This window comes from Monodon monoceros, unplaced genomic scaffold (genome assembly GCF_005190385.1).
Source record: "Monodon monoceros isolate NGI ecotype Baffin Bay Population unplaced genomic scaffold, NGI_Narwhal_1 Super_Scaffold_13, whole genome shotgun sequence".
In the NCBI taxonomy this organism is placed as follows: Eukaryota; Metazoa; Chordata; class Mammalia; order Artiodactyla; family Monodontidae; genus Monodon; species Monodon monoceros.
This window is the reverse complement of record NW_021703769.1, coordinates 46,518,479-46,533,538: the sequence shown is the minus strand read 5'-3', so window position 1 is coordinate 46,533,538 and position 15,060 is coordinate 46,518,479. Positions and strand designations below refer to the sequence as shown.

The window sequence follows — 15,060 nt, the reverse complement described above, 5'->3', positions numbered from 1 at the left end:
GCCGCCCGAAGAGGATGCCGTCGCCCGACGAGGAGGAGCGCGAGCGTCGCCGGAGCCGCCGGAGGGACCTTCTGCTGAGCCAGATAGGCTTCCTGGCCCTGGTGGCGCTGCTGCTCTGGTCGCTGTCGAGCATGCAGGACCACGACGGTGAGTGCTCGCCGCCCGCCCCGAGTGGGCGCTGCGGCTCCGGCGGTGCCGGGCTCCCCGGCCGGGCCGGCGGGCGGGGGGGCCGGGCCGAGGACGCCCCCCTGCCCCTCGGAGGGGGCCCCGGAGGCGAGGACCACGCGGTGGGGCCGCGTCAGTCACGCTGGGCGCCTAGCTGCCCTGGGAACCCTCACCTGTGCCTCCCGGCTCTGCCCTTCCTGCCACGAGCTGGAGGGACTGGGGGCGGCGGCGGGGACGGTTCCCCTAAACGAGTGCCCCGTGGCCAGTAATAAAGTTGTCCTGGTGAGCTTTGGGCCCCTGTGCGCCGTGACCACCTGAGTACTCCTTGGCTTGTGGAGGGAGGGCTGGTTGACTGGTGAGCGTACAGTTCTCGAAACCTCTCAGGCGGGATAGACCGGGTAGGAAGCTCCATCCCCGCCTTTCCAAAACAGGTGCGGGGAACTCCTGATAGGAAAAAAGTGCTGGCCCCCGGCTAGGGTTTGGGACTGGTTCTCTTCCGTTGACCACTCGCTGGGAAGACGGATCCCTTTTGTGGACTTGCAGCCGGGGAAGAAGCCATTAGGCTGGACTGTCCCTCATTCTGTTCACTGCTCTCAGGGTGCCCTGCGGTGGGAGCCCCCTTTACCCACAACTTTTGTCTTATTTTTGTCCTTGGCCTTTCTTGAGCTGAAATAGACCTGGTGGAGGAATGTGCTCAGAACAGTTGTCCACGGTAAAGAGTTTGGAGCCTGGGTGTGCAGCTGTCAAAGAAACGGAGGAAAGTCTTGGAAGAATAACTGTTGTAAAACGGTTTTATGTCCCGGCCATTCAAGTGGCACGGTTCCTGGGAAAACAGCCATGGAAATGGTCGTGAGGAAAAGCAGTTCCAGATACAGGCTTTGGTGTTAAGATAGACGGAGCTCCAATACAAGGTGTTACGAAGTGCAGAATGAAGGCATTTGGATAGTGATGGTCAAATATTTTTAAGGGTGCTATCAGTTAAAATAGGGACCTCCCCCAGTTGACTGTCTCGTGCCTGGTGGGGAAAGCAGATGGTCGGTCTTGGTCCAGGTCTTAGCTGACTTCAGCATATATGGTAAAAGGAGAGAGCCTGTCCTGGTCTTCGGTGGAGCCCTTGAGACTCCCGGGTTCTCTCCACTTCTCCTGGATCCCAGACTCTCTGGCCATGAGGACTGCCATCAGGAAGGTGACCGTGCCGGGTGAGGGAGGCTCGACCTCTCCAAGGGCAGAGTCAGACCTGTCAAAAGCAGTTCCTGGCTGATTCTCAGAAAGAGGGTTTTCATTAACCCCCTTTTCATCTTCTCAGTTTTGATGAGTGCAAAGCCAGTCCGTACTTCATGCCACCTTTGGAAAGGGGAGTTCCAAATCACTTACATGCCGGCCATTTTCCTGCAGGTTGGGGTTCTCTGAGCCATCGAATTCCACCACTTTCAAGGCTACAAAAGACATTTTTCTGGATAGAGGATGTGACCCAGATGGTTAAGTCCGTCAGTGGCAGGGGGCTCCCTGGGCCCTGGGAAAGCTGGGATGTTCGGAGGGAGGGGGTGTCAGACACTCAGCAAGCTTGAAACTTGGTGACTAGATGTCATTTGGAGACGGACAGAAATGTTCCTGTTAGGGACTCATGCACAGCCCTTTCCTCCATACCTTCCCTTGATCTGTCTTCTCCTTCCTTCCATCCACATTCTTTTATTTTATTTTTCTTGGCCACACCATGTGCTCAGCATGCGGGATCTTAGTTTCCCGACCAGGGATCGAACCCGTGCCCCCTGCAGTGGAAGCACAGAGTTCTAACCACTGAACTGCCAGGGAGTCCCCATCCACATTCTCCTTCTGCCTCTCCACCCGCTCCCATACACGTGGCGCTTGAGAAGACCCCCAGCCCAGTAACTGAAGATAACAGTGAACGTCAGTGGGGGGAGTGTGTGCCATCGGGCCGGCGGATGGCATACTAGTTGTAATTCTGTCTCAGATCACCTTTTCTTCCACTAGATATTGATAATTTCATTACACGATGCGCAGCAAGATTTCGCAAGGCCCAGGTTTTTCGAGATAATTTTTTAAGATACTGATTAACGTGTGTGAATCTGCAAGTGATTATTTTGCTTGAGGGGTTGCCATTCAGCAGACTTAACCACCTGAATAATGACTTTTACCCCGGAAACGTGGGGGATGCTGTACTTGAGGGTCCTTCAGTATGGCTAAAGTGTTTGGAATTTAGCCGTGTATTAAAGGCACCGTGACTTGGAGAGGCCAAGTGATTCGCTTAAGGTCACACAGCAGTTGGGGAGCAGAGGAAGAAACCAACCTGAGGTGACCTGGCTCTTTGATCCCACCTGTGTCCCCTGGTATTCATGCCACAATCTGGGTGCAGCTTTGTAATATTTATATAACCACATAGGGGGGTAGCTTCATAATTATCAAAGGTGATATTTTTATTTATTCACCTTGAAAACCATGCAGTGATTGTTATTTCTCAGAAGCCTCTTTTCTAACATATATTGATTTTTCTTTTTTTTAAATAAAAAGGACAGTTCTTTTACCAAACCAGAATAGAGATGTGTGGAAGTTATGTTATATAATCTTGTATAACATTTCTAATTGTATGGAATCGGAGATCCTTTTCAGGACATCTAACCAAACTCAGTATAGATTCTTTCCTGCTCAGATGGGACAGGAGCATTGTTAAGCTTAAGTCAGGAAGAATTAGCGCTGGAATCAAGAAAAATGTTAATTCCCACAACAACAAAAGCAATAATAATATTAACCGGAATTTGGCAGGCTCTTAAGTGCCAGGCCCTGGGCTAAGTCCCCTTTCTATGCGTTGCCTCCTTGAAGCTGCAGACACTTGAGCTTCCAGTGGTGGACAAGGAAAGAAGAGCCCTCGGTGCCCTATTTAGTTGTTGTTGATGAAGATCTTGGTTTTGATCTGTTTTCAGAGCCAGTTGAAATAAGGTGTCAGATTTGCTAACGCGATTTTCTTTTATTTTTTTGCAGTGTGAATGGATCACTTTGTATGTTTTGAGTAGTTTAATAAAAGTGTTTAATTTTTCTTTGCAGTAAGAAACCTGGTCCTCTTTTTCCGTAAGTGGTGTGGACAAAGCCCAGAGGTCCTAACTTGGGAGTAATTAGACATCCCCTCCTAAAGGTCCCTAGGGTGGTGAATAGTGAAGGACAGTCATACACAGGTATATACGTATAAACTTTGAGATACTCTTTGGCTCAGTTGCTGTTGCTACATAACAGATCACCCCCAAATAGTGGTGTAAAATGACTCTTCCATGTTTTTACTCAAGGATACTTTGTCAGGGACTTGGTCAGGGCCTAGCGGGGATGCCTGTGTTCCATGATGTCTGGGGCCTCAGCTGGAGACACTGAAGGCCTGGGGGGCTTGGCAGCTGGGTCTGCAGTCGTTTGGAGGCAACATCACTACCATGTCTGGGGTTGATGAGGGTTGTTGGCTGGATCCTCAGCTGGGCTGTCAACCGGAACACCTACGTGTGGCCTCTCCATGTGGCCTCTCCACATGCCTTGGTTGAACTTCCCCAGAGCGTGGCAGCTGGGGTCTAGGAGAACAAGGTGGACGTGCCTGGCATTTTTATGTGTCAGCCTCAGGTGTTGCATAGTGTCACTGCCACTATCTTCTGTTGGTTAGGGCAGTGACATGTCAACCCGAGTTCGAGGAGAGGGGACATTGATGCCACCACTTACTCCATGGAGGATTGTCAGGATACATGGTGAGGTGAGCACATGTGATGGGAGATGCTGTTGTGGCCATCTTTGGAAAACCAGGATCTTAAAAGGATGATAACTTAGGAGTGATTGTAGACATTCCCCAAGATGGTAAGAGGCAAGTAATACATACATATATGCACACACACACATATACGTGTGTGTATGTATATGCGTGTATGTGCATCTATATGTATGTACGTATGCTTATATGTGCGTATGTATATATGTGTGTGTACGTATACGTGCATGTATGCATACGTGCATGTATGTATATATGTGTGCACATACATGTGTGTATGCATGTGCGTATGTATATGTGTGTGTATGTGCATGTATATGTGCGCATCAATTTCTATTGAAATACCGTCCAATCATGCTGCTCGCTTTACCTGGTTGGGTCCAGAGATGATATTTGAAGAGCGGCTGCAGTGGGGATTTGAACTGCACATTTCAGTTGCAGAGCTGAGAGCTCGCATTTAGCTTTGTGGCTCCCTGCCCCTCAGAAGACCCTGACCATGACCTTTCGGTCCCTCCTGTGGCTTCCTGGGAGGCCTGGCTGGACTCTCCAGCTCTTTCTTCCCTCCCTGCCCTCCCCTGTCCGTGCATCACCACTAAGGCCTTTCTTCTGCTCCTCAGAAGGGGGATGCTTCTGGCCCTAGACCTCTAGCGCCTGCGGGTCCCACTGTTAACACCCCAGCTAGTTCAGCCTGCATCCTTCACTTCCAGGCCCAAGAGCTTCCGGACTAGACCAGGTCCCCCACTGGTCTGTTTGCTCTCTGAACACACTCTGTTTTACCTTTGTAGCATTTTGTTGGCAATTATGTGTTTCTTTGCTTACTCTTCACCAGAGTCTAAGCTCCAGGAGGTCAGGGATCCTGTGACCTTTCCTCACCTTTGTCACCCCATCACACCACCCAGAGTAGATGCTCAAAAGGCATTTGTTAAGTACGGAAGCTGTTTTGATGTCTGAGCGACAGTGCCTGTGATAAAACCTAGCGACTGCATATCAGAGGCCCACTTACAGGCACACTGTATTTTCATGACTTCTAATTCTGCCTCCAATCCAGCACATTCAGTGTTGTTACCCATTTTTCATGGACTGACCCTGAGCTGAGAAAGGTGAGAGCCTCGATCAGAGCCACTTCATTAAGTGGCAGGGTTTGAATTCAAGCCTGCCTGCATCAGAGCTGTGTGCCTCTGCATCCCTAGCCCCAGCCTAGGAGGACTCGAATAGAAAATGGGAATCACACTGCCTTTTTCAGTTGACTCGGGAGTAAAGGAGTAACAGAAGGTTGCTTTCATAGAAGCAGTATTTTAGAAAAACATTCCTTTTCAACCTTTTCTATTTTCTGCCTAAACATATATAGATGTGTCTCCTTCCTCCTGGCTTTTCTTAGCTGCTCATCAACCCAGATTTTTCTCAAAGATTTCCTCCCCTTGTGAGCCTTAAATCCTTGTGGGAAGATTTTTTTTTACCCTGGAGGGTTGGCAAAGCCAAAAGAATTGCAAAACCAGCCATTTGCTAAGGATTCCAAGGCCTGGTGGAAGTTGGCTGATAGGATAGGATTTTGGCAACGCTCTTTTTCCTTAAGGAGATTTCTCTTCCTTGAGCAAAACAATTTCAGAGGGGGAAATAACAGTATGTAGACTTTTCTAATGAGGGAACTAAGGTCCGGGGAGTTCAGAAAATGTCCCTGAAGTCGCAGAGCCAATGGGTAGTCCTGCCAAGAAGGGAATTCGAGTTTTCTCGCCTCTTCCTGCCTTCAGTTTCTGTACAGCTTATTTGGCAGTGGTTTTTGTTTCTCGTTTGCAGTGGTCTCAAACATGGTGTCCTCTTGTGGGATTTGAGAATTTCAAGGATTGAGGATTCAGTGGAAGAAGGTTTTCTGTGAGTGAAGCGGTGATGGGTATCTTTGGGCAGTTTAAACCACGGAGTCATGATGTCCCAGACTTGGATGGCATCTTCCAGACTTCCTCCTCCTGTTAGGTCTCAGTCTACCTGCTGTTCTCTCTTCATCCTCATCCCTGGGCTGGTGATGCTCTTCACTGTTGTGTGTCCTGGGGGCTTCACCCTCCCTCACTGGTCTTCCCAACCCTGCCCCCACCTTTGTAAACGGTCCCTTATGAAACTCCCTTAACAGCAGTTTCTTCCCAGACCCGACCGGTGTAAGATACAGGGACCTTCTCTCCTTCATTCAGTAAACACGTGGCTGGGGTGACAGCTGTGTCTGAGACGGATACCCAGAGTATCCTCGTGATGCTCAGACTTTAGTGGGAAGAGAGGCATTGAACAGCTAATTTTCAAGAATTATGAGAAATACAGATGAGAAATACAACATGGCATGGAGGAGATGCTGGTGATCAGGAGAAGCTGGAACCTGGAAAATAAAGGAATTAGGTTGGTGAAGAATGGAAAACAAAAACTTATAGAAAAATAGGTAAAAGAAGCCTCAGCCTTTTAACGAGATCCATGTGTAGAAAGGGGAGAGGTGGTATGAGAATGCTAGTGCAGGGGTATTTGAGACTTGGATAGAAATGCAGCTTGCCTGGACCCGTCCGTGACCATGGAGCAGGTTGGTCCTGACCCTGTGAATCTAGAGCGTAGAGTTTAGCTGAGTGTTCCAGGGAACAGGGGAAGGGCCCTTGTCATTTCTGGAGCTGTCCAGACCCATACAAGTTGCTTATTCAAATGGTGAGATCCAGCCATTATTCTTGCTTGTCAGTCACTCTTCATTTCTGGGAGAGGGGGAACAGATAAAGTCAGCTCATCAGTGACCTAGTTCAGGGGAATTTCGCATTGCAACTTTGTATTTTTCTTTTCATTTTTCTCTTTGTGCTTTCTGCATTGTTTGGCCTGAGCAGAAGTCATTTTCACTTTGGTGACATGAAACTGAACTTGTGAAGGACAGGAAGTAACAAACAGGTTTCTTGCGCAGAATTTTGACCTAAGAACAAAGGGCACGGGCGACCAGTAGAAAGGGGGCGTCACAGTGGACATCAAGAACTCACAAGCACCATTTTTTTATATATTCTTTTTCAGATTCTTTTCCATTATAGTTTATTCCAAGATATTGAATATAATTCCCTGTGCATTACAGTAGGACCTTGTTGTTTATTTTATAAATAGTAGTCTGTATCTGTTAATCCCATACTCCTAATTTATCCCTCCCCCAGCCCGTTGCCCCTTTGATAACCATAAGTTTGTTTTCTGTGTTTGTGAGCCTGTCTCTGTTTTGTAAATAAGTTCATTTGTATCTTTTTTTTAGATTTCACATGTAAGTGATATTAAATGATATTTGTCTTTCTCTGTTTGGCTTACTTCACTTAGTGTGATAATCTCTAGGTCCATCCATGTTGCTGCAAATGGCATCATTTCATTCTTTTTAATGGCTGAGTAGCATGCCATTGTGTACATCTACATCTTTATCCGCTACTCTGCTGGACATTTAGGTTGTCTCCACGTCCTGGCTGCTGCACATAGTGCTGCAGTGAACACTGGGGTGCATGTATCTTTTCGAATTAGCATTTTCTCCAATTATATGCCCAAGAGTGGGATTGCTGAATCATAGGGTAACTCTGTTTTTAGTTTTTTTTATTAGTGCCATTTTTAAGAAAGAACATGAAATACACATTTTTGGACATTTTGACTTCGATCACTGGTAGGACATCTAGGTGGAATATAGCTGATGATTGAAAGTCAAGATTATAAGTAGTTGCTACAGATAAAGGCCTGTGAGGTTATGCATGGGGGTGAAAATTGTACCTTTGGTTAGTTCTGTGGGTCTCAATCTTCTGTGCCTGTTGTAATCACCGGGGAACTGTAAACCTCACGTCTGGATCCTGCCCCCCCAGGGATTGTGATGTTATGCTCCAGGGTGTAGCCTGGGCATTGGGATTTTCCTGGAACTCACACATGTGTCTTTCTTGGTTTATTCCTTCATTTTTGGTATGCAGTTTTGGGATCACACACTCATGGTGCCTCCTAAGACAGGGGGTGTGGAAATATCAAAACAAAGGTTTGAGACATTGTGGACATGAAAATATATTAATTCTCTCCCCACACTTAGAAGATCTTTAGGTTGCATCAAGGGTTTGGGTTGGAGCACATTTGCTTTAGAATTTTGAAGGCATGGCTCTTCCAGCCTCTGGTGTTGCCTCTGAGAAGTCTGACGCTGTCCTAGTTTTTAATTGTTTTGTATGAAACCTGTTTTTTCCCCTCTAAAAGCATGTGTGCTCTTTGCTTTGTTCCTGATGTTCAGTCATATCACAATTAGATGACTGTTGAGGTTCTGTTTTCACGCATTTTCCTGGGTACACTTGCCTGGTTCTTTTAATCTGGAAACTTAGTCCTTCAGGTCTGGGAACTTGTCTTTTGTTATTTCCTCCATCCTAAATTCTCTCTTTACTCTTTCTGGATTACCTATTATTTGGGTGTTTGACTTCCTGCATTGATCTTCTGATCTTCTTATCTCTTCTCTCCTGTTTCTTTCTCATCCTTTTACTCTAATTTCTTTAGGTTTTCTTAGCCATACCTTCTAATTCTTATGCTGAGCTTTTGATTTCTGCTGTCATATTTTTAACTTCCAAGAGCTCCTTTTTCCTCTGAAAATTATTTTTAGTACCATCCTGTTCTGCCTCATCAATACAGTATAATTTCTTATATCCCAAAGTGTGTGTGTGTATGTGTGTATGTATATATATATATATATATATATATATATATATATTTATATATTTATTTATTTATTTATTTATTTATTTATTTTTTGCGGTATGCGGGCCTCTCACTGTTGTGGCCTCTCCCGTTGCAGAGCACAGGCTCTGGGCGCGCAGGCTCAGCAGCCATGGCTCACGGGCCCAGCCGCTCCGCGGCATGTGGGATCTTCCTGGACCGGGGCACGAACCCGTGTCCCCTGCACCGGCAGGCGGACTCTCAACCACTGCGCCACCAGGGAAGCCCCCCAAAGTATATTAATAGTAGTTTTCGAGGTTTTCTTTTCTTTGTATGGACTCTCTCCAAGTTGCTGTTGTCTGTTTGTTGTTATTTTTCATATTATGTGCTTTCTTCTTATGTCAAGGGATCTTTGGCCTCTACTCATATTTAAGTGAGGCCATTAACAAGAGGATTGGGAACTATGCACATAGGAGGGTCTGCTCATGGTGCCTCTGTAAGGTGATCTGACTGGGCCATGTCACTGGGCAATGCTCCTTTGTCTAGTTTTAGATCTTTATCATGGGTTGGTGAGATTTCCCAGAGGAGGGTCACCCAGTGCCCTGTCCTGTGGGCAAAGACCTGGTTACTTTTGCGAATCCAGTGGAGATGAAGTGGGGGTTGTGTGTATGTAGGGGGTCGTTCAGCAGAAACACTTCTATACTCAAGGGCAGCTGTGAGTATGAAGGAGCTGACAATTTATTTTGATACATTGCAGGACGATCCCAAGCTGCTTGAAGTCTCCCTCCCTCCCTCCCCTCCTCCCTTCCTGCCCTCCTCCTTTTCTTTCTTTTAACTCCTATGCACATGAAACTGGTAAGAATTGTTGCCTCCTGGGATGGCTAATGGTCAGGGTAGGGGGAAGGCATAGTTTTTTACCGTATCCTTTTTTATTAATTGAATTTTCTGTGTAGGGATAATTGTAGACTCACTGCAGTTGTAAGAGAGAATACAAAGAGATCCCTTGTATATTTCCTCCGATGGTAACGTTCTTGCAAAACTTGAGTATAATGTCATAACCAGAGTAGCAACAGTGATGCAACCCACGAACCTTATTCAGATTTCCCGTTTCTTTTTCCAGTGCATGTGCGCCCACGTGCGTGTGTGTATTACATTCTATCCAGTTTTATCACCTGTGTAGGTTCCTGTAACCAACCCAGTCAAAATATTGGACTGATTCAACATCACAAGGATAACTTGTGTTGCCCTTTTATAACCACACACACTTCATGTACCTTTTTGTACAAACGGAACAGTCATGTTAAATAACTCCTATCACCTACTCCCCAAATAAAGCTAATTAGGAAATTATAACTTTAATAATTAAGGGAGAGATTGAAGATGGCAGAGGAGTAAGATGTGGAGATCACCTTTCTCCCCACAAATACATCAGAAATACACCTACATGTGGAATAGTTCCTACAGAACACCTACTGAACGCTGGCAGAAGACCTCAGACTTCCCAAAAGGCAAGAAACTCCCCACATACCTGGCCGTGTGGCTGACAGAGTCTTGGAGCTCCAGCCTGGTGTCAGGCCTGAGCCCCTGAGGTGGGAGAGCCAAATTCAGGACATTGGTTCACCAGAGACCTCCCTGCCCCACGTAATAGCAAACGATGAAAGCTCTCTCAGAGATCTCCATCTCAACGCTAAGACTCAGCTGCACTCAACGACCAGCAAGCTCCAGTGCTGGACACCCTACGCCAAACAACTAGCAAGACAGGAACACAACCCCGCCTATTAGCAGAGAGGCTGCCTAAAATCATAATAAGTCCACAGACACCCCAAAACACACCACCAGACGTGGACCTGCCCACCAGAAAGACAAGATCCAGCCTCATCCACCAGAACACAGGCACCAGTCTCCTCCACCAGGAAGCCTACACAACCCACTGAACCAACCTCACCCACTGGGGGCAGACACCAAAAACAACAGGAACTACGAAACTGCAGCCTGCAAAAAGGAAACCCCAAGCACAGTAAGTTAAGCAAAATGAGAAGGCAGAAAAATATACAGCAGATGAAGGAGCAAGGTAAAACCCCAGCAGACCAAACAAATGAAGAGGAAATAGGCAGTCTACCTGAAAAAGAATTCAGAGTAATGATACTAAAGATGATCCAAAATCTTGGAAATAGAATGGAGAAAATACAAGAAACGTTTAACAAGGACCTAGAAGAACTAAAGAGCGAACAATGATGAACAACACAATAAATGAAATTTAAAATTCTCTAGACGGAATCAATAGCAGAATAACTGAGGCAGAAGAACAGATAAGTGACCTGGAAGATAAAATAGTGGAAATAACTACTGCAGAGCAGAATAAAGAAAAAAGAATGAAAAGGATTGAGGACAGTCTCAGAGACGTCTGGGACAACATTAAATGGACCAACATTCGAATTATAGGGGTCCCAGAAGAAGAAGAGAAAAAGAAAGGGACTGAGAAAATATTTGAAGAGATTATAGTTGAAAACTTCCCTTATATGGGAAAGGAAATAGTCAATCAGGTCCAGGGAGCACTGAGAGTCCCATACAGGATAAATCCAAGGAGAAATACACCAAGACACATATCAATCAAACTGTCAAAAATTAAATACAAAGAAAAAATATTAAAAGCAGCAAGGGAAAAGCAACAAATAACATACAAGGGAATCCCCATAAGGTTAACAGCTGATCTTTCAGCAGAAACTCTGCAGGCCAGAAGGGAGTGGCAGGACATATTTAAAGTGATGAAAGAGAAAAACCTACAACCAAGATTACTTTACCCCACAAGGATCTTGTTCAGATTCAACGGAGAAATCAAAAGCTTTACAAGCAAGGAAAAGCTAAGAGAATTCAGCACCACGAAACCAGCTTTACAACAAATCCTAAAGGAACTTCTCTAGGCAGGAAGCACAAGAGAAGGAAAAGACCTATAATAACAAACACAAAACAATTAAGAAAATGGTAATAGGAACATACATATCGATAACTGCCTTAAATGTAAATGGATTAAATGCTCCAACCAAAAGACATAGACTGGCTGAATGGATACAGAAACAAGACCCGTATATTTGCTGTCTACAGGAGACCCACTTCAGACCTAGGGACACATACAGACTGAAAGTGAGGGGATGGAAAAAGATATTCCATGCAAATGGAAATCAAAAGAAAGCTGGAGTAGCAATTCTCATATCAGACAAAATAGACTTTATTAAAATAAAGACTATTACAAGAGACAAAGAAGGACACTACATAATGATCAAGGGGTCTTTCTAAGAAGAAGATATAACAGTTGTAAATATTTATGCACCCAGCATAGGAGCACGTCAATAATTAAGGCAAATGCTAACAGCCATAAAAGGGGAAATCGACAGTAACACAATCATAGTAGGGGACTTTAACACCCCACTTTCACCAATGGACAGATCATCCAAAATGAAAATAAATAAGGAAACACAAGCTTTAAATGATACATTAAACAAGATGGACTTAATTGATATTTATAGGACATTCCATCCAAAAACAACAGAATACACTTTCTTCTCAAGTGCTCATGGAACATTCTCCAGGATAGATCATATCTTGGGTCACAAATCAAGCCTTGGTAAATTTAAGAAAATTGAAATCGTATGAAGTATCTTTTCCGACCATAACGCTATGAGATTACAGGAAAAAATCTGTAAAAAATACAAACACATGGAGGCTAAACAATACACTACTAAATAATAAAAAGATCACTGAAGAAATCAAAAAATACCTAGAAACAAATGACAATGAGAACATGACGACCCAAAATCTGTAGGTTGCAGCAAAAGCAGTTCTAAGAGGGAAGTTTATAGCAATACAGTCCTACCTCAAGAAACAAGAAACATCTCCAACAACCTAACTGACACCTAAAACAATTATAGAAAGAAGAACAAAAACCCCCCAAAGTTAGCAGAAGAAATCATAAAGATCAGATCAGAAATAAATGAAAAAGAAATGAAGGAAACAATAGCTAAGATCAGTAAAACTAAAAGCTGGTTCTTTGAGAAGATAAACAAAATTGACAAACCATTAGTGAGACTCATCAAAAAAAAAAGGGAGAAAACTCAAATCAAAGAATTAGAAATGAAAAAGTAACAACTGACAGTGCAGAAATACAAAGGATCAGAGAGATTACTACAAGCAACTCTATGCCAATAAAATTGACAACCTGGACGAAATGGACAAATTCTTAGAAAAACACAACCTCCTGAGGCTGAACCAGGAAGAAATAGAAAATATAAAGGGGCCAATCACAAGCACTGAAATTGAAACTGTGATTAAAAATCTTCCAACAAACAAAAGTCCAGGACCAGATGGATTCACAGGCGAATTCTGTCAAACATTTAGAGAAGAGCTAACACCTATCCTTCTCAAAATCTTCCAAAATATAGCAGAGGGAGGAACACTCCCAAACTCATTCTACGAGGCCACCATCACCCTGAGACCAAAATCAAAGATGTCACAAAAAAAGAAAACTACAGGCCAATATCACTGATGAACATAGATGCAAAAATCCTCAACAAAATACTAGTAGGCAGAATCCAACAGCACATTAAAAGGATCATACACCACGATCAAGTGGGGTTTATCCCAGGAATGCAAGGATTCTTCAATATATGCAAATCAATCAATGTGATAAACCATCTTACCAAAATGAAGGATAAAAACCATATGATCATCTCAGTAGATGCAGAAAAAGCTTTTGGCAAAATTCAACACCCATTTATGATAAAAACTCTCCAGGTGGGCTTCCCTGGTGGCGCAGTGGTTGAGAGTCCACCTGCCGATGCAGGGGACACGGGTTTGTACCCCGGTCCAGGAGGATCCCGCATGCCGCGGAGCGGCTGGGCCCGTGAGCCATGGCCGCTGGGCCTGCGCGTCTGGAGCCTATGCTCCGTAACAAGGGGGGCCACAACAGTGAGAGGCCCGCATACCACAAATAAAACAAGCAAAAAAACAAAAAAACTCTCCAGAAAGTAGGTATAGAGAGAACTTACCTCAACATAATAAAGGCCGTATATGACAAACCCACAGCCAACATCATTCTCAATGGTGAAAAACTGAAACCATTTCCAGTAAGATCAGGAACAAGACAAGGTTTCCCACTATCACCACTATTATTCTACATAGTTTTGGAAGTTTTAGCCACAGCAATCAGAAAAGAAAAAGCAATAAAAGGAATTCAACTCAGAAAAGAAGAAGTAAAACTGTCACTGTTTGCAGATGACATGGTACTATACATAGAGAATCCCAAATATGCTACCAGAAAACTACTAGAGCTAATCAAAGAATTTGGTAAAGTAGCAGGATACAAAATTAATGCACAGAAGTCTCTTGCATTCCTATATACTAATGATGAAAATTCTGAAAGAGAAATTAAGGAAACACTCCCATTTATCATTGCAACATAAAGAATAAAATACCTAGGAGTAAAGCTACCTATGGAGATAAAAGACCTGTATGCAGAAAACTGTAAGACACTGATGAAAGAAAATAAAGATGATACAAACAGTTGGAGAGATATACCATGTTCTTGGATTGGAAGAATCAACATTGTGAAAATGACTCTACTACTCAAAGCAATCTACAGATTCAATGCAATCCCTATCAAACTACTAATGGCATTTTTCACAGAACTAGACTAAAAAATTTCACAATTTGTATGGAAACACAAAAGACCCCGAATAGCCAAAGCAATCTTGAGAAAGAAAAACGGAGCTGAAGGAATCAGACTCCCTGACTTCAGACTATACTACAAAGCTACAGTAATCAAGACAATATGGTACTGGCACAAAAACAGAGAGATAGATCAATGGAACAGGGTAGAAAGACCAGAGATAAACCCACACGCATATGGCCACCTTATCTTTGATAAAGGAGGCAAAAATATACAATGGAGAAAAGACAGCCTCTTCAATAAGTGGTGCTGGGATAACTGGACAGCTACATGTAAAAGAATGAAATTAGAACACTTCCTAACACCAAGCACAAAAATAAGCTCAGAATGGATTAAAGAACTAAATATAAGGCCAGACACTATAATACTCTTAGAGGAAAACATAGGCAGAACACTCTATGGCATACATCACAGCAAGATCCTTTTTGACCCACTTCCTAGAGAAATGGAAATAAAAACAACAGTAAGAATTGGGACCTAATGAAACTTAAAAGCTTTTGCACAGCAAAGGAAACCATAAACATGCCGAAAAGACAACCCTCAGAATGGGAGAAAATATTTGCAAATGAAGCAACTGACAAAGGATTAATCTCCAAAATATACAGGCAGCTCATACAGCTCAATATCAAAAAAACAAACAACTGAATCCGAAAATGGGGAGAAGATCTAAATAGACATTTCTCCAAAGAAGATATACAGATTGCCACCAAACACATGAAAGGATGCTCAAAATCACTAATCATTAGAGAAATGCAAATCAAATCTA

The 15,060-nt window shown here is 43.9% G+C and overlaps 1 protein-coding gene across 1 annotated transcript in view; it reads left to right on the top strand.

The window, feature by feature from the left end:
- Positions 1–8: 8 nt before the first annotated feature.
- Positions 9–15,060, top strand: part of SLC24A3 (solute carrier family 24 member 3) — a 459,120-nt gene continuing 444,068 nt past the window's right edge. The window contains exon 1 of the mRNA XM_029222127.1: positions 9–147. Coding sequence (XP_029077960.1) covers positions 15–147 — 133 coding nt within the window. The 5' untranslated portion in view covers positions 9–14. The remainder of the gene's footprint in view (positions 148–15,060) is intronic.